General features: G+C 39.5%; 1 protein-coding gene across 9 annotated transcripts in view; it reads left to right on the forward strand.

Moving 5' to 3' along the window:
* Positions 1–20,272, forward strand: part of LOC109076864 (neuron navigator 3) — a 282,801-nt gene that overhangs the window by 142,742 nt on the left and 119,787 nt on the right. For 2 of the 9 annotated variants that reach the window (XM_042742231.1, XM_042742245.1), the window contains exon 1: positions 4,966–5,607. The exons of 3 other annotated variants lie outside the window; for them this stretch is intronic. In XM_042742231.1, the coding sequence (XP_042598165.1) occupies positions 5,332–5,607 (276 nt within the window). In that variant the 5' untranslated portion in view covers positions 4,966–5,331. Of the gene's footprint in view, positions 1–4,964; positions 5,608–20,272 lie in introns of those variants that run through there. 4 more of the 9 variants (XM_042742222.1, XM_042742234.1, XM_042742216.1 and 1 more) reach the window with 3 other exon arrangements.

The following is a 20,272-nucleotide window of genomic DNA, read 5'->3' on the forward strand; positions in this document are numbered from 1 at the left end:
AAAATGTTAATTAGCATTTTCCAATTACCTTTAAGGCCCCAATGTCTATTAGGGGTAAAACGAAGTTTGAAATACGTGAGCAGTTATATACTGTTAGCGAACATCCGAACATGTTTTTTATTTTTTATTTTTTTTATTTTTTTATAGAAAGCATAAGAAAAGTATCTGATCATAGCAACATGGGTATGTTAGTATGATATATACAAAGTAGGACTCCAGTAAAGTCATGTTATGTTATTTATCGCATTTTATTCAATAGATTGCTTAAAAGCACGTAGCTTTACAGTATCAAACATGAAAAACAGTGTCAGTGTCTTCAACATAAGCACAATTTCATTTTCTAATATAAAGTGGGGTTCAAGTCTATTTATGTTTTCACCCACGGAGATCTTACCTTGACGGACTCAAAAGACGAAATGAGCCAGAAATAGTTTTGCATGAAAGAAGGCAGGGCTTCACCGTACACCTCCTATTACATTATTGTTACAGACTAATGGTAGTACGAAGGTGGTTTGCAGCTGGAGCGAACTTTCATGGAGAGTTCACTTTGGCAAGCCATTTCGAACTCCCTAAACGAACACAAAGCAAACTTCGTTTTGGCATGATTTTGTTCGAAATTATGTCACATCAGTTTGTTCTTCGATTTCATTATATATATATCGGGACCTTAGATTTTAAGTTGAAGCAACTGCATGAATATTGGTTATGATAATGAAGATTAATCATTGTAAATCGTAAGTGTTGTCTCTTGTGATACTTGAGTCTTGAGTCCCATTAATCACTAGTTTTCATTTCCCTGTATTTTCCACAATGTCTTGTGTGCACATTTCTGGACCCAATAATCCCTCAGTCAGTCTCACAGAGGGCTGGACCTTTAACAGTTTGTCTGTGTCTGTTATTTTGACCTTGGCTACATAACTGCTGACTCCTGGGCAGCTGAGTGTTCACTGATCTACTATTGTGCTTGTCCGTGTTAGTATTATTCTGCTGGGATCTTTGGTTGGGACTGAGCCCAGTGTTGTGGTGGCCTCTTCCTCTTGTTCGAATTGATGGCTGACCTTCCTTTCATGTTATTTTTAGGCCACAATAGACACATTTTGTAGTTACTGTACATCCCTGCATTTTGCTTATTGTTCTGGTTGGTAAGGCATTGATTCAATGCTTGAGTTTTATCATGGTACATATATATTATGGTACAAGATGTCATGAAATCAAAATGAAGAATGAAACCTTGTTAGAATGATTCTTTGAATGATTGCAATGAATTTGGTTTCTTAGAAAAAAAATACTTTAAATTTTAAGTAGTGACTAAGATGTGTATACTCACATGTATTAGACAATTGTTTAACTTGATTATTTTTCTCTTCAAAGTAATCAAAATATTTTTTTTTTCTTTAATTTGGTAGTTTAAAGCTAAATGGAATGAACGTAATTGCAAAGAGTTTATTGATTTTGGCACAGGTGTTTTAAATCAGTTTTTACTAGATTTTTCTTCATCACATACATAGTTATACGTCATTGACCCTTGATTACTTAGCAGGTTTTGAGGATTGATTGTTGTAGATGAAGTTGACCACTAAGTGGGAAAGTGGCAGCTCTGTTTTTGGGTGAAAGTAGAAGATTTTCTTCTGGGAAGCAGGATGCGGCTTTGATTCAATGAAGTGTTGTTTCCACCCACTCCTTTTTGGGTTGTGGCCAAGCCACCCGCTCCAAACATGTTCTCCGTGCAGCTGGAATTTCTTTGACGTTTTTGCTAAATGCGTGTTTATAAGTTTGGCCATTTGAAAAAGGATAGTTCAAATTCCATTTGTTCCGACCCCTTTGAATACGAAATGGAGCACAATTGCTCCCACTAAAATGAATTGTTTCAATCTGTTTCACTACTTGTCTCCATCACGGTGGCCTTAAGGGCTCAAGAATTCAATACAAAGAAATGATGAATAATAAATTGAATATATGTTCTTCCATCACCTCTAACCCGTCATGTCTTGATACTCTAAGATTCACTCCAGACTAGAAGTCTTCAAGAGAATCTTAAGAAGTGCTCTTTTGATGCTAATGATGAAAAATGAATACCATCATAGTGCCATATAATGCTTATCTCTGGTGCCTGTAGCCCATCAGGCAGAGGGTGAGAGCCCATGGAGGGCGTCAAAGGTTGACTGGGGAGTAGGAATCCATGACTCCAGCACCCTGTGTGTGTGTGTGTTTTCTTTTCCATGCCATCCTATATGCAGAGGCGAGATAAGCATGTGCTTGTGGTGGGGACCAGGTGCATGACTATCAGCCTCTCAAGGGATTTGTTTTGACAGGGTAGGGTCCAGAGGGGATGCAAGAGAGTCAACCCCTCTCTTGTTCTCTTTTCAGTCTCTCTTTCTGCCTGTCTCTCACTCTCTGCTTGTTTTCAAAGGGAGCGCAGGCCACTCTTTGACGTATGGCTCCATGCAGAGATGTTCCATATAATCAGGAACCACTGCTTTAGTTCTGCCTGGTATTTCTTTTTCTGTAACCCGTGGGATTTTGTCAGAGCAAAGTCTCTGGCCTCTCACGATATTCCGATTCATGGATGAATGTGGCAACTGGGAGCAAGTCAGCTGGAGATTTCCCAATGCGCTTTTGGGCTGATTGTATAATGCTGAACCCAAGCTTTTATCAGTCAGAGAGAAAAGAGAGTGTCTCAGCAAACACAGCAGCAGATTTCCTTCCAGGCTCTTTCGTGGAATGCAGCAAGTTGACTTAATCACACGCTATGATGCTTGGCCAGGAGGTTTGAGTCTTGAGATGCTGAGTTCCTATTTTCTCTCTTGGGCTGTGGCTTTTGGGTCTTCCATAATTCTCCCCCAACCCGAAAATCTTGAGGTTTCTCCCTCAGCTCACCCCTTCCCCTGGTCCTGTTGGAATGCCCTTTTCCTTGCCTCAAGATACTCCACTGTGGCTTTGGAGGCCACCTAGTATGGAGCAACTCTGCTGAGCCTACATTCAGAAATAAAGATTGAGGCTGTAAATTTAGCTCTTGTCAGGGCTCTTAACCTCTTTCAAGGAACATTGCCCATGCCCAATCTCATAATACACATTGTTTGTTGTTGAAATTATGGTACTAAAGAGGTACAGGCCACAGTTTTCAACTGTGCCTCACTAGACAAGCCTGAGGGAGTAAACTCTATGATTACCATCATCGCCCTGCGGCATCAACAACAATATTGCTGTCATTCCCATCAACGTCTTCATCATGTTTTATGATCTTTGTCCCCGCTTAACCAGCTCACTTAGAGTATGGGCTCTGAAGTGGAGAAATGTGGTTGAGTGTCTAAACAGTGACCTACCATGCTCAGACGGAACTGAACCTGGAGGTTGCTCTACTCCTGTTGACTTTGGCTTCTCCAAGGTGCATAGCAGCAGAGTTTCAGCTCAGCGTCACCACAGTGTGTTCGGAAAACACAGGTAGCTGGAAGTACGTCATTTAGCAGTGCTTTTCCAGAGTGCCTTGATGAACTCTGCAAGAGAGACAATGAAAATTAATTTTGGGCGAAAAATTAATTAAAATGAAAATTAATTTCAATTGTTCTGAATCCGACCTCCTGTCTGACGCGTTCAGTTACATGTGATCCCCTGAGCACCTGGAATCCTGAAGAATAATATATAATTGTATATCATTTTCTCAGATTGAAGGTAGAGGTGTCATTCATTGCCTTGCAGTATCGTTGGATCGTACTCTACAGTAAAATATGATTTTAAAGGAGGAACATGAAAAAAAAAACCAATGTTCATCATCTCATTAAATGTGCTCGATTCTAAACATACCAAACAGACAAGCATTTAGGATTAGTTTTGAGTGTGTTGAGTCTATCCCTTGAGGTATTAAATAAACTGTAGGTGCTCAGAGTAGGCTTAGGAACTGGACGTTGCAGTGTTAAAGTGTTCCGATGTGGTGGAAATCCTTGCTGTTCCTCCACACATCCCTGCTTTTAAACTGAACCAGATGGGCTCTTTCCATATAAAACTTTCACTCCCTTTTAAGTCTCACACCGGGCTAATGGCTGTTAAAAACCATGGTACATGTCATATTTTGCCCACTTAATAAAGTCTTTAATACATCAAGGGCTGCTCAGTTTCAAACCACAGTTGAAAATCCATGTATGCTGGCATTTTGCCAGGTACAAAATGACAGACTGTTTAGTGATCATGGGCAATGATTCGTTTGTCCTGTTCATGGGAAATGAATCGTATCTCCTGGGCTAAACACAAGAAAATGGCCTGATTATTTGTTTGACATGAATTAGCAGGGAGGTCGGTGCCAGTGCTGTCAGCGCAACTGTCAGGTTCTCCTCTTCACCTGCCTCAAAAGCTATGCAAAATGTCTAACACAAATTCTGTTGTCAGTCCACTGTCTCTGAGCCTTCCTGTCTTTCTGATTCTTCACCAACTATTTCCATGAACTGGGTGGGGATGATAGATGAGATGAGAGTGAAAGTAATGTTGACAGCACACAAAAAAGGAAGCTAGAGACAGCGAATTGGAGTTTGGCAGCTAAATCCAGGGAACTAGACAAACAACTTTAGTGTGGATTGTTTCCGGGATTAAAGAGAGTAGACCTTCTCTAACATCTGTTTGTGTTGGCCGTTGCATATATACAGACTTACTTTCACTCCAAACAACCCCAGACATTTCCCCTGTCTTTCAAGTGTTCTTTTTGCACTCGTTCTTTCATCACAGTATTCAGTTGTTCCAGTTGCAGCCAGTGTGAGGTGTCTATGTCCACCAGTCTGAGCTGGGTTATCCAGAGACTGTTTTGACAGTTGAAGTCAGAGTGTGACACGCTGCTGTGGAATGTTCTTCAAATGACAGAGGAGGAACCAGAGAGTTAGATGCATTGGTGTGTGTGTAGAGAAAGACTCAGTCTGGGTAGTCAGGCAGTGAGGAGAGCAGAGTGGTGGTTACCTTCCAGGGAAGTTCACGCCCCCGAGAGCTGTTTGGTTTTGTAGTGGTGCTCTGTCAGAGGAGGAGTGAAAGAGAGAGAAGGAGGAGGGGAGAATGTGTAGTGGAGGAGCCTTCTCAGTTACTGAGAGCAGCACACGCTGTCTGCAACAGAATGAGCGTGTCTGCACTCTTTCCCGCTTGCAGTACTCTCTAAGAGACATTCGCCCCCTCCCACCTCTTAAAGTCCCTGCCAGACGTCAAGAGTAGACACAGGGCTCTTGTCTCTCTCTCTCTCTTTCTTTCTCTCTCTCTCTCTCTCTCTCCCTCTCTCTCTTGTGGGAGAAAGCCTAGAGAGACAACTCCTCCACTTTTTTTCCCCTCCTTATTTCTCTGCGACTTGGACTCTGAGGGACTATGCCGGTAGTTGGCGTTGCATCGAAACTCCGGCAGCCAGCTGTGGGGTCCAAACCCATCCACACTGCACTGCCCATCCCCAACCCTGGGAGAAGCAGCATGGCACATGGACTGACACCCAGGAGCTCGCAGCTCAGAGTCACAGAATCTTCTATGCTCTCCTGTCAGCTGTCACTCAAGACGGAGAGCCACGATAGGAGGTCAAGCTTGGTCCCGGCTCCAGCCACAAGTTTGGCGCGTAGCAGCAGAGAGGCAGAGGAGAGCAAGATCTGCAAGGTCAGTGAGACTGATGATGGCATGTAATCCAGGCATTCAACATGTGATGTGTTTGGGTTGGTCTTTAGAGCAGGTACTGATTCGCTCTACAAGTGGCTTTCATGTTTCTTCAAGCTGGTAACTGTCAGAGGAGTTTCTTGTTTGATTTGTGTGGAATTATGATTGCATGCATGCATGCATGTTTGGAAATAGACCAGCTAGATGCCTGGTGGACCACTGCAATATTTTAGCAGGTGCCATAGATCTGTCATGTCTAGATATTCGTTTTCTATTTGGTAGTTAAGCTGTAGTGCATTTGTATGAATTTGGATGCTTTACATTAAAAATATTTATTGATTGATTGATCAATTTGTTTCCCAAAATGTCAATACAAACAAATAAAAAAAAATATATATATATTTTTATATATATATAAAAATAGAATAAAGCATCATACAACATGGGAGTATATTAATGATGACATAATTTTCATTTTGACTGAACTATCCCTTTTATTTCTAAAGGAAAACTCACACTGCTGTGTCATGTACTGTTTGAGTATGGCTAGTTTATCATTACAAACCATGTCATTCATGTCGCTGATACTTCCAGTTTACGAGCGAGCTGTTGTAGTGGTTTTGCTGAGGCTATTAAGATCTCTATCTGTGAAATGAAGCATGGGGGCAGTTTTAGGGGGGTGTTTGCAGGGAGACTCGGCCACCTGAGAAACCCTTGTGTGTAGTTGACCAGTGAAGAACATTAACTCCCTGTCCCCCATGTGTTGTGCTCTGTGCAGATAGATGACTGATGTCTTCCCCCTGTTTTACTGCTCTTTTCTCAGACATCACTATATTAAAAAGGCACAGTTGCTAGCGAATGATAGACTTGGATTGCCGTGAACTCTTTCCCATTCAAAACAAAAGCATGCCAAGGTTTCTGAAAGCAATTTTCATACATTTGGCTGGAAACCAGAGTGGAGACAGAAGGAAGGCGGGGTGCTTTTGAGTGAAGAAAGTGAGAATCTTTCGAAAATCCCGCCAAGTAGATTCATTTGAGGTTTTGCTACACCCTCCTGTCAAAACTGGAGGAAAAAATAAAAAGACTGTAGGGAAAAGACTTTCCTGTTTAGTAAGCTCATCCTGATCGTTGTATCATTTGTGACCTCCTTAGTTTTTCCTCCTTCATTTTCCAGTCTTAAAAGGATGGATTTTCTTGTAAACTGCAGGAAGTGTGTGCTAACTTCAAAGCAGGGTCATGGTTGATTGTGCAGGGTTTCTGGTGCCACAGTCGCAAGGACGTTCAGGGTTGCTGCAGGGCAGCGGGGCCAAGAATGAGGGGAAGTGTGTTTTATTATTAACTCAGTGCTCTGTGACCTAGGACACTATTCACTCAAGCGTCATGGCCTTTAGTGAAAAGAAAGACTAGATTTGTCTTTTTATTGTAGTTTGCTGTTAAAAATGCAGTGGGAATGTTAAGACTGGTCATAAAGCACAACTGAGCGAGCACTACATATAAGAATGTTAATAAACAATGTCATAATGTGAATAATTGTTTGTCTTTCTGTCTCCTCAAATAAAGAAATATCCAACCTGTCACTTCCTAACTGGTCACAAGGGAGCATTTAGTCCTAATGTGAGCTTGTCTACTCAGGTCTTTCAGCTCTCTTTGAAAGGGCTGAAGAGCCTGAGGCAGTACTTACTTTCTCCTGACAGTCTAGTTTTGGTGAGGCTAGTTAAGATCATAATTCAGTGGCATGTCAGAGTGCATTCATTCAGTAGATGTGGATTTGTTTATACCCACATGCCTGTTAAGGCATGTTTGTAGTCGTTCCCACAGAGGGCAGCATGTTCACCTTGTTTAGTGTTGACACAGGCTTTATTTGACTGCAGTTTGATTTGAATCATGTGCCGGGACAGCAAACTCGTGACAAACTTTGCATTTGAGGACATCAATATACTTCTTGCCTGGCAGTTTTGTGAAGTTTCCAAACAAACAAGAGCTCCGCAGAGCAAGATTTAAAGTAAACCCATGGAGCAACTTAACGGCTAATGTGTGGACAGACTGCGAGTGTGCTGAAGAAGTTTTTTTGGTCACCTGTAAGAGAAGTCATCCACAGGAGCCTGCAAGGGCCTCATCTCATGACAGTGTTGAAGAGGGTAAAAAATGACAATTGTGCAAGTGCAGTATCCCGTGGTAAATAAAGGAAATATGTAGTTGGTCTGGTTGGTGGACTGATTTTAGCTGATGCTGTACACTTTATACACCTGAGAATAAGGGCAGTAAGGTGTGTTTGAGAATGCGTGTCTGTGGAAGGCTTGGTGAGAGAAAATATGTGAGAAAAAAAAAAGGGTATTTTAATTAACTTTCTTCTGTTTCTGGGAAATATGAGGAATAATGAAATGTTTTCTAATTTAAACCTACTTTTATGAACTACTGTAGAACAGTAAATGAAAAATCACAGCAGTTCTCTAATTCAGCTATCATTGCTCTGCATTCCGCTCTGTTGACTTAACACCTGACTTGAAAATGGAATGACACCACAGGGTGCTGTTCACTGTTATACAAGCCTAAAATTGGGACATAAAGAATTCTCTTCTTGTTCAGAGTGAACACTTTTTGTTGTGTTTAGATCATCAAATAAAACAGCTGTTGATATAGATCCAAAAATAATGATCCAGAAATGTTTTGTTGAGATAAATCCATCTACTAGATTTTATTACTCATATTTATTACATTATTTATTGTCCCAACAGCTTTTTGAAAATCCTCCTTTGATTGCTTGGCTTTGAATGCATATGGGGGAGTCTTCTATGCTGCATGTAGAAACTGAGGTTTGTCTGTCTATTCTAGCGTCCAGTGTAGAGGTATGGCAGCAAAATCCTGTTCTAAGAAGGAAACGGGTCTTCTGTATGTGCAAATCTTCCGTTTGCTTTTGCCATTTTACATATTTCTTTAATGTGTTTCCTTGTGCTCTATGAATTGACTTTTGTAATAAAGTTGTGTGAAATCCCTCAGATGCTCTTAACTGTCAAAACTGGATTGACAGTTTTTTGACTGGATGATACAACAGTATCCAATGCGCCTGCTGTATTTACACCTCTGATTTCTGTTGACAGTTTAACTGTCCAGTGAAAGCCTCCCTTAAACTCAGATCTCACCGTTGCACATTTTTTAGTATAACTTTTCAAGGGGGATGCTTCAAAACCTGTTTGACTTTCTGTCTTCAGTGAAAGAAGATATTTTTAAGAATGTTCCACCTGTTTTTGTCCATACAACATTGGACCCGTTTGACTTTAATTATATAGCCTAAACAAAATATTTGGTCCACAAACCCTTTTTTGTTTGTTTGCTTTTTACAGTTATGTCTCTTGGAAAATATCTTGAGGCTGTTGTCAACTGGGGTATCCTGTTACATATGCACACAGGCATTCATCTTCATTCTTAGTAAGCTAAGTGGTGCAGTCCAATAGCGAGGTTCCCCAGAGCTCTGTACTTGTCCCATTCAAGATTTGTATGTGTGAGATTAGGAAGTCAAGGAATGTAAACAGGCCACTGACAGCTCACAGTGTATTAGATGGGAAGGCAGGGGAATGTGGAGAGTGCAAGGGGACAGTGCCAATGTTTCCCAGCAGCAGAGGTGCTGTCGGTGGTGAAACACTGAGGCTTAAGGTCGGAAGTGGGGGTTCTTCTGTCTGTGTATGATGCAGCCATGGGTTGTCTGGCATGTTGCACTCCTTATCTGGAAGAGTGAAGGACATTGGAGACAAGTGATGACGCCGCCCTTTAGACAAGCAGAGGTGGAGGCTCAGAACCATTAGACAGCTCAGCTTGCATGGAAACATATTATACAACAACTCTCTTGTGAGACTTGTACAAATCTAATAATTCATTCATATTCTTTTCCAGTGTGCCTACTCGAGGGTTTAGTGATGATGCTGTTTATTTAGATAAAATCAGACATTAATTTATGCTGTTAAGTTTATTTTTAAGAGTTTTCTGCTCCAAGTAAAGTCATTTATTTTATAAAAATGCTAATTCTAACTCCCATGAACAAGAATAAGTCTACCCCAAAAAAAAAATTTTTACATCAGCATGTTATTTCCAAACTTTTTCATTCAAGATAAGATTGTAAAAAGCTTTCAAGCTTCGAAAGAGATGTAGAAGCACCAAAAACGTATCATATAAGTTGACTGTATATTCCAAGTCTTCCAAAGCTAATAGACCAAATTTTTTTTTGTGTGTGTATCACTTTTTTGATTATTTATTTACAGTATTTATATGTGCTGATGCATAATTTTTTGAAGCTTAAAGGCTTCACTCTCCATCCTCTGTAATTCCAATGAAGAGAACAACCAGCTCATTATTCACAATTTCTAAAGTCTTATAAAGTTTGAACAGCATAAGGGTAAGTAATGAAAGAATTTAGATATTTTGGTAAACTATTCTTTTGAGTGTTTTGAGGTCACATTATAGTGTCTGTTTACAAAACACCCATGCAAATTTATATTTAACTTCTCTGGAACCTGAATCAGTCTTTAGTTAGAACAGGAAGAAAAATTGGTGAGAAAAACAGCGTGCAACCTAAACTAAAAGTTGCCAGGCATCCTGTTTATTTTACAGGGGTGAGCAGTCCAGAGACTAGGAACACTCTATGTGCACAGCTCAATTTGAAAGAAAAAAATAATAAATTACATCTAATAACATTTAACGATCTGGCAGATGTCATTTTGTTTCCCTCGGTTCAGCTGAGGACTTTATCACCAGTTTCATTAAGTGGCCGAGCGCCCCTGCCATTTCTGAAACTCTTGAAGAATGGTGTTTATTGATGCTGCAGAAGAGTTTCTAGACAAACTATACACTGAGACTTGCATGTTGATTACTTGTGTATTAAGAACAAAAAGAACAGACCAACTACAGCAGGCAAACTTACCTAGTTATCTTATGACATATCAAAGACCGGTTGTTCTATACCAGGGGGCCTCAACAGACTACCAAGGGGGCCTAAAGATGAATTAAAATTATTTTAAATAAGATGAAACAAGCATTTAAAATGAGCTTAACAACTAAAAATCAAGATCTTTCTTATTTGAATTAATTTTTTTTCTGCTTATGAAATAGAGTAAAATATGTTTTTTTAAAATCCTTGTCAAGAAAATAATGAAAACATATCGACAAGGATTGAATATTTTTGTGGAATGTCTGTAACAAAAAGAAAATTGCATTTTAAGAATGAATGAATAAATGAACCAATAAATAAATCAGTAAATAAATAAAAATACAAGCACAAAAAGTCTTTATTTTAAATTAATTTATTTTAAAATAAATACAAAATAATTGACATTATTTATGAATTTTTCTAGCTTTGAAAACATGGTTTTGTCAGAATAGCTAACTTATAGGGATAATTTTGCACGAAGTGTGGTAAGCAAACCCGTGAACACGCACATTCAAGTTGTTAGTCTATTACCTTTCACTTCCAGTCTTCTAGTTTAATCTTTCTGTTCTTTCACTCCCTTTCCTTCATTGCTCTAATCAGCTGCATTTGTCATTTGTTACATAAACTACTCTCATTTTCCTGGAGCATTCACTTCATTCCAGACCTCTGTTCTGCCTTACTAATTCTCACAGTTTGTGCTCTGTCTCTGTCTCTCTCTCACTGATGTTGTGCTGATTGAGGGATAAAGGCAGTGCACACACCTGGCACTGTCTGTATAACTGGCTCTGATACACACTACGAGCCCAATGCCGCACACAGAGGTCACACACACACACACACACACACACACACACACACACTTTCTCTTGGCTCGGCTCAAAGGAGACACATCTGTGAAACCAAAGCATGGGGTTCATTAGCAATCAGCAGGCACTGGGACAGAGCGGACATCCCAGCATGTCGTTAATACGCACAAGGAAAGTAGAGTAGGGATGAACACAGCAATGCATTTTCATGATCAACTAGTCGTTAGGTTGTCTGAACAACTACTGGGCTAGTTGGTCTAGGGGAACACTCTTTATTCATGCAAGTTTAGTGTTGTGTTCACTAGACAACATTCACTTGTCTCATTGTCTTAGCATGAGTTAAAAAACTAAAATGACTAGAGGAGAGGAGAGGAGAGGAGAGGAGAGTAGAGGAGAGGAGAGGAGAGGAGAGGTAAACAGAACGAGTTCAGTTATACCCTCTGTGAGTCAGACTGCGTTATTACATTGTGACCTGCTACAGAATCATGGGATTTCCTGGCCCTTGGGCAAAAGTCCAAAGTGTTTCAGTGGAGTGTTTGTGCACTGACATGCGTGAATGTTTAGAGGTTATTGGAAACTTCAGGGAACTTTCGCTGGCTACTGTTTAACTGCTTTTCTTTTCAAAGATGTCACATACGTCTTCAAATATTACAAGATCCCAGAAAGGAGAAATAATTTTATTCAGCAAGGATGCATTAACTTGGTCTCAAGTAACAGTAAAGATTTTTACTTTGTTACAAAAGATTTCTATTTAAAATAAATGCTGTTCTTCTGAACTTTATATTCATCAAAGAATCCTTAAAAAACAAATGACTGTTTATTAACTGTAATATATCTGTTTCCAACATTGATAATAATAAGAAATGTTAATTGAGCAGCAAGTCAGAATATTAGAAAGATCACATTGAAAATGAAAATTAGATTAATGGCTGCTGAAAATAGAAAAAAAAAATATTTTAAATTGTAATTAAATGTCACAATATTAGTGTTTTTACTGTATTTTTGCACAATTAATTGTAAGGTTGGTGAGCATGAAAGTCTGAATGAAATTTCTTTCAAAAACATTATAAAAATCTTTCCACGGCCAAACTTTTGAACAGTAGTGTACATTACATTAAATGAAGTGGCACAAACTAATGTTGCACTGATGCTGAACTGCCAAGTGAGGAAATTACGTTTTAGAACATATTTAGAATCACTGAAACACATTGAGGTATTAATGTTTTTGTGATTTTAAAGTTTTAAAGTTTTAGTGACATTTGCAGTGGTTCACCCCAGTACTGCATTTGGTTAAATGATTGAATCTGTGTTTGCCCAGATGACCGCAACAAATGAGCTGTGAAGTACATAGACAGACTCTGAACTCAGTGTGTGTGCGTGTGTGATTGTGTGTGTGTGTGTGCGTGTGTGTGTGTGTGTGTGTGTGTGTGTGTGTGTGTGTGTGTGTGTGTGTGTGTGTCCTGCCACACCAGCCAACATCCAATAAAATAAAAAAAGCTGTTCCAGCAGAAACAAATTTGATCAGGTATGCGATTTAATTTTAATAGATAGGTCATATTTATTTGCTCAGCACAAATGTTTTGATTTTTGATTTTAGCAATTCTGTTTTTTGTTGTTGTGTTTTTTTTAATGCGAGTGGCAAATTACTTAACCTTTAATAAATCTCAGCTTAATGTATACCTTTGTAGTTAGTTTAATCCTTAATCATTTCTGAAAATTGATCTTCGTATCTTGCCTCAACAACTTGCCCCCGCAGACCAGAGGTTAAATATTTCCCATTATTTAAAGGGTGTAATAAACATATAACAAAATAATATTATTTTGGAAAGGTGTTAAGCTCCTCATTAATGGTGTTTAAAACTGAAGTGCAACCTTATGGACAATAAAACTGTGCGGGTGAAGACCAGGTTGACCAGACATACTTCAACTCTGTTTTTCTCTCTCACTGCACAGACTCCTCTCTGTGCTTCCTTGAAGAATACCAGAACCTCCTAATCTCATAATTATGGTGTAATCTTCTTAATAGCATAATGCTTCTAAACTTTACTTGGGTTCTGAGCCTATATATATATATATATATATATATATATATATATATATATATATATATATATATATATATATATATACTATAGATAGATAGAGAGAGAGAGAGAGAGAGAGAGAGAGAGAGAGAGAGAGAGAGAGAGAGAGAGAGAGGGAACTGTTGTCCTCCAAATGGTTCATGCATGGTTTAGGTCAGCCATTAATGCAGTGGTTGATGTTTGATGGGTATGAATATAAAAAAAAAGTGCAAACAAATGTTTTCTCATAATGATCTAGTGACAAGGGGAGGTTATCATTGAATGAACACTCCATTACTGCGGATATGACAGTGGCACAGGGGTCAGTTGTGTCTCAGTGAAGCCATGTGATAACTCACTCTAGTCAGTCGCAGGCTCATTGTAGGGCTGGGCTATATGTAAAAAATATTTTATGGATAATCGCCTTAAATATAGCGATATCCAATAATATCGTCTATTCGAGCCCCGCCCCTACCATGCCCTGTCCGCCCTGCCCCTGCTGGAGACAACATAGATGACACGCACCGTAAACACATATCAGTTTGGTTGCGCTTTATCTGACAGTAGCCTGCGATTCAGTGAGCTTAATTTAATTAAAGGTTTGTTTGTGCTTAATATAAAACATTAGCTTTGTTGTTATGTTATTTTTTTTTATTTTTGTTATTTTCTTATCCAGTATAAAATTTGAAATTAATTTTGTTTCGTGAAGACAACTGTTGAATTGAACAGAGTTATCAATTATCATTCTGGTGGTGATTATAAGAATGATAATTGCATGTTGATGTCACATAGCAATGTGTCTTGCCTATTTTTCCATCAGGTCCGATGTTTCTCTTTCATTTTTGGTGTTGTCGCCTGAGTAGACACATTTCATGATGATAAGTTTAATTTAATTAACTTGTAGTGCTGTTTTTTAAAAACTTGTAGTCAAGCTCTAAGATATATGTTATTTGTATAAAATTAGCGATTAAAAACAATTTGGTTCCTTCTGCATGACCAAAAATGGAAAGGTTATTTCTTTTCTTTCATGTTTTTAGAGCTCCGAGATGTCCTTATAGGCCTCTTATAACAACAACAACAAAAAACCTGCCTTATTTATTTGGAAAAATAAGTAATTACAAATGTTATTTGGTAACATTGTACAGGCTGCAATGTCAAGCCGTGCTAGAATTGACATGTGCGTGCGTGCGAGGCACTGGCGTCCACTTGAATTGCTTCCTTACATCAGTGAAAACAACTTAAAATACTCATTTATGGTAAATACATAAACTGTAAAGATTCTAATTTTATCTGTGTACACTCACAATGAAAACAAAACATTGTGTTTTTGTAAAATAAAGAAAACAGGTACCCCTGGAAAACAAATTGTTATTTTTAATGACTCATAGACACTTGTCCATTCTAATTTAATTTAATTTAATTGTAATGTAACAAACTTGTCTGTTAAAACCGAAATGAACATCCTTAGCGGGTACTGTAGGTTGATGTCAATCCACGAATCCAGTGTAGTCTGTTACACACACATTTTCTTTCGCAACCATTTACATGACAAAATTGTGTTTATGGAAATATTTTGACAATTTTATGTGTATTTGTCCATGAACTAGTCTATGAGGCAGCTCTCTGTGCGCACTTTGGATGCGTGCGCAACTCAGAAAACAGCGTGCGATAACTACAGAAGTGTCTTGATTCCAGGCTTTAAGTAAATTTAGTGATTCCAGATAAGATTTTTAACTTCCTTATTAGCTACTAGCAAAGGCTTAAATTTTGTGTTTTAAGTACGGGTTTTTGTTAAAAATATTTGTAATTTTTCTTCTCGATATTGGTGATTATCGTCTGTAACTGACTATTATTATCGACATCGCGATTCTTCCAAGACACCGTCGATATACGATAAAACCGTCATATCGCCCATTCCTAGCTCATTGTCTCTTCCCCTCCGCTGCTGTTATCCCGGTGTCAATTAGCGTGTGTACCTTCGCATGCAGTTTATGTTTTGCATCAAAATTTTATTTTATTTAAGGTTAATATCAATTACTGAAAACAATTTTTAGTAGTTTTTCGTTTTAATTAGCACTTACAATACAGGTTTGGAACAACATGAGGGCAAGAAAAATCGAATTTTCATCATTTTTTATTTTATTTTAGTACCAGTACACCAGCAACTAAAACACAACACATTATGCTGGTCTTTTCAGCAAGGTTAGTTCAGTTGAATTGGCACTGTGCACTGAAGTGGTAATGTGTGTTTGGCTCACACCCCTGCTCACCTTCAAAAAAGATGTGCATGAGAAAGACTTACTGCATTGGAAGCAGATGGAAGCACCTACTGCAGATTTTTAAAGCTTTAATCGGCCCACATCTGCCTGTTTCCTCACTCTCTCACTCATGTTTTATTGTAACTTCATAAAGGAGCAGCTGAGAAGAGAAGGTGAAGGACGAATAGGACTGGCTAAGTGAGGAAAGGAAATGGGATGAGTAGCTAGGCGGATGAAGAGGTCTGGTTGGCTTTCATGAATCTCAGCCCTACTTTCCGTGTAGTCTACTGAGCCAATATTGCAGTAATGTGGAGTAAATCCGGTTTAATTAAGTTTTAAGGGGCAGCTTTAGAGTAGAAGCACATTGTATAGGGAGGGAGTGCGCCATGCTTTGTGTCCTTTGATCTCATACATACACACTCACATGCCAGACATACACCCATAGTACTGGCACAGAGTCTCCAAGTGGGCTGTTCCACTAGTGCATACAGCCAAGGCATGCTCTGATATTCATTTTCCCAGGTTGACAGGAGCTATTAGTCATATGAAAGATGGCTAAGTTACATTGCTACAGGCTAAAGAGCACTGCATTGAGAAAACACCAGCCCCAGCTGTGCTATGTATCTGTGTGTGTGTACTTCAAAACAGCCTTGGAACTAGTTTCAAACAGTTTTTGCTTTTCTGTTAAATTGTTCATAGGTGTGTCAGCTTGTGACACCTCTTATATTCTGGGCAAAAAGATGATCCTTGCACTTGCTGCCTTAGGGATCGAAGCCTGTTTTGCTGAGAGTTGCATAAAAACAAGATGCTGGAGTGCAGTGTTACAGATGTACAGAAAGAAAGATTGGGCGAAAAGTGAAGAGGGAGGGAGATGGGGAAAGGGAGAGAAAGCTATTTTGCACCATCTCGACAGAAAGGTGACCTTTGGGTAAATTAGAGTCCTACTCCATGGTTGAAGGTACATGGTCTCTTTTTTGCATGACTTTACACGGCTCAACAGTAACTCAGAGAGAGACAGAGAGTGAGACTTTTAAGTCTTTGCTGCATTGCCAATGAAAAGATCATCATGTCATGTATGACTTGTGATCCTATTGAAAGCATCAGTAAGTGTTTATGAACTTAAGGAGTTACATTATAGCTGTATAATTTGCAGCTTGTTGTATTTTTTTCTTTATTTAATGAAAATGATAATTTTAGTGAAAAAATAAACATCTTAAAAAAAGTTATTTTAATCAGACATTTGGATTTTCCTAGCAAATATAAATTGCATTGCTAGACAGAGAGATAGAGAGAGAAACTGTGGGCTGAAAATCTAAAAAAGTTGTTGTTTATATTGTTGAATGCACTTAGATCAGATTAGCAAAATATATTACATAAATAAACATGGAAGGGGCAAGGGAGGTGTCAAATTTTGTTCCAGTTCCATAGAGCTTTGCACAGAATTCCATTTGATTTCATGCAGTTGGATGTGTATTCCCGGTGGTCCAATCAAATTGCTCCCACATAAATGGAAAAGGAGTATGATGGCAAACATGAAAACTTGGAACCGAGGAGATTCGTTTTTGCACAATATTTTACCATGGTTATATAAATTTTTTGCCTGGCAGACAGAAGAACTACAAGCATGCCAGGCTTGCCCCGATCCTTCATTGTTTATGTGCATGTTGTGAGTGTGTTTGTGGGTCTGATCTTGTTTTCTCTTTTTTATGGTTTGTAGTATGAATTGGCTGTTGGCTGCCGGCTGAAAGCAGTTACGCTTTAATAGGCCAGTTGTTTACTCTTTTCTGCAGACCCACTCTGGATGCACTCTACTTCGGATCCTGCCTCTTTGCTGGCAGGTATGCTTTGAGCAGTAAAGTCAACGTTGTATCGTGCCCACCACCGTCTTACTAACTGATTTTACAATCCGCCCAAAAAGTGCCTCTCTTTTATGATAGCTGTAGGTAATGCAAACGAGCTTGGGAAATAGACCCACCTCTGTTTTAGGCCTACTTCATTCCGACATAGTCAACACCACAGGGTGAAGAACACTGTGAACTCACTGACTCAAAGAAGACAATGTATTCAGATGGCTTTAATGAATAGATATTGGGCCCATAAGCTTTCCGTTGCACCCTGAAAGGAACGGATTAAAATGAGACAAGGGGTCCAGTGGGGGAGTCTGGGTGGTGGGAAGAAAGGATGAAAGAAGAGGTGTGCTTGCCAAAAGCTGGACTTTTTTACGTCTGGCCAAGAGGCAGCATGAATGCCACGTGCACCTGATCTTTCATCTCTTCCTGCTCATAGGAAATGGAGAGCAGATTGGTCTTTGGTTTACGTGATGCTCTTGATTGAGGACAAAAAGGAAAGGTTGTTATTTCGGTTAGCCATTGCGTGATCTACAATATAAAGGTCTGGCTTTGATGGGACTCAACAGTACCCTGTAATAGTGATCAGAGAAACCATTGAACCAAGGACAGGGGTAGCCATTTGCCAATAGCTAAGCCTTCTGTCGAGACCTTAAGAAGGCTGATGATGGTATAGAGAGAGACCAAACGTCTTAACCCTGGCAGACAGCTCCTTAAGGAATGTTTGGATTGGACCGCATCTACACTTAGGGGTACACCACTCACACTATGCGGAACAGAGATTTGCACCGACTGGTGAAGCTATCGGGCAGCTATCAGCTAGGATTGCATTTGTGGTCTCTCCAACACGATCCCCTGCTGATAGCTCCAACAGGACTTCCATTTCCACTGCTGTAAAGACTATAATTTGGAAAATTTGTTCAACTATTTGTTGTACTTGTTGTTGGTCAATGACATGCAGAATTATGTTAGCCTCTCTCTTACGGCTGGCATCCGTTCATAAGGGCCTGGCTCTCAGAAAGAAGAGTTTGGCCTTGGATCTATTTGCCCTCACTGAAAATTGCTTAAGTACTCTCGCAGAGGTTGCGAGTAATTGATGAGTACATATGTTTCTGGGTTTTGCTTTAGATTCAATGTCTCGCTCTCTTTTCACTACCCTCGCACTTGATCTGTCTTTTTTCACATCTTTATGGCTTGGAATGTAAACCTCCTCCTCCTCAGGCTTCAAGCCTATAGATTATATGACATGACCATTTAAGGTCCATTCCTAAGCTGTCCAGTTTTTCAGCAGTTAAGCGCAGTCTTTATAAAGGTCAACTGCTGATTGACGTTGGTTTATCTATGACTGGGGCAGTCTTTAGCTCCACAGTGGTCCATAATGAATCATTTAACAACCATGTTGGGCTTCCTCTGAAAAAAGGAACATTTGTGTTGGATGTTTTTGATTTGATCTCTCATACGGGCTGCCGTTTGGTGTAGTAAACTCAGGGGTGGTCTGCTTTCCTCAGAAGAGGCTTTAAGGGTTCAAATCTTCAAGGGTTCAAATCGAGCCAAGGCTGATTGTACACAAAAAGGTCAAATGCAGGAGGAAGCCCTGTGTATTTCCTTCATTTGAGGCTCAGAACTGTGACAATATAAATGTAATAGCTGCACCTGGCTAAAACCACAAAAAACTAATCAGTGCCTAAGTAGTTCATCAAATTTGTAAAAAAAAAGTGATTTTGATTGGACTACTTAGAGCAATTGCATTTTCTCTATCTATCTATCTGTCTATCTATCTATCTATGTGTGTGTGTGTGTGTAACCCAAGTCCAACAATGGCTAAATGTATTGCATGCAGACACTATGATAAAATCCACCTGTTTTTTTTTTTTTTTTTTTTATGTGGGCTTCCAGCGGAGCAGCACTCGGTACCATGTGCATTCAAGCGAATGTGTCGTAGTCTGTATTTACACAGCTGCAAGAGGACAGGAGCAAGTCAGATGAAGGCCTTGGCCTCATGCTGGCCCAGCAGGATCCTCTAACGATTTGGGCTATGATTCAGAGACACTGTCTGCCTCTGCAACCGCTGCTTTTACTCCAAACATGGCCCTTTGTGTCTGGAGATGAGCGACAGGGCATAATCTGCACACACTGACATAGATATACATACAGTATTTAGATTCATACTTATACAAACATCAGGGAGAGAACATCTTTAAAGTGACCTACTGAGGGGTGTTGGTTAAACAGTGAAGCAGGGTCATGTAGGTTGCTGCTGGTGGTTTCGTTCGAGAAAAAGTGAACGGCTTCTTAAGGGTGACTACTGAAACTTAATACAGTTGTGCTTGGCAGCATTTCCTCAGACTCACGGATAGACGTCTGCCCTATTTGGACACTCTCTGAGCGCAGGGCCCCTCAGGTGGGAACTCTTAATGTGTGTGAGAGAGAAATAAGAAGCAGAAAGCAAGACAGAGACATTCTCTAGCTTTTTGTCTGACTGCTGTTCTGTTGAGTGAAAAAAAAAGATGCCAATCCAAAGATTTAGAAACTGTTTTTTTCTCTCCAAGAGTTTGGGTGCAGGTCAACATAATGTCAGGACCTAGGTCTGGTTATTCACTTGGAACCCCATCTCCACTTCCTCCTGTTCCACCTGAGACAGTCAGGGAGCAATTTTTGCTCTTTGAATCTGTAATTAAATCATTAGAAATGCTACAGTGGACTGCCTATACTGTATGGGTGTGTGGAGACTTGGTCAGAATTATGACTGATGAATCTATCCCGTCCTTGAGAAGTT

The sequence above is a fragment of the Cyprinus carpio genome, chromosome A4, assembly GCF_018340385.1.
Source record: "Cyprinus carpio isolate SPL01 chromosome A4, ASM1834038v1, whole genome shotgun sequence".
Lineage (NCBI taxonomy): Eukaryota > Metazoa > Chordata > Actinopteri > Cypriniformes > Cyprinidae > Cyprinus > Cyprinus carpio.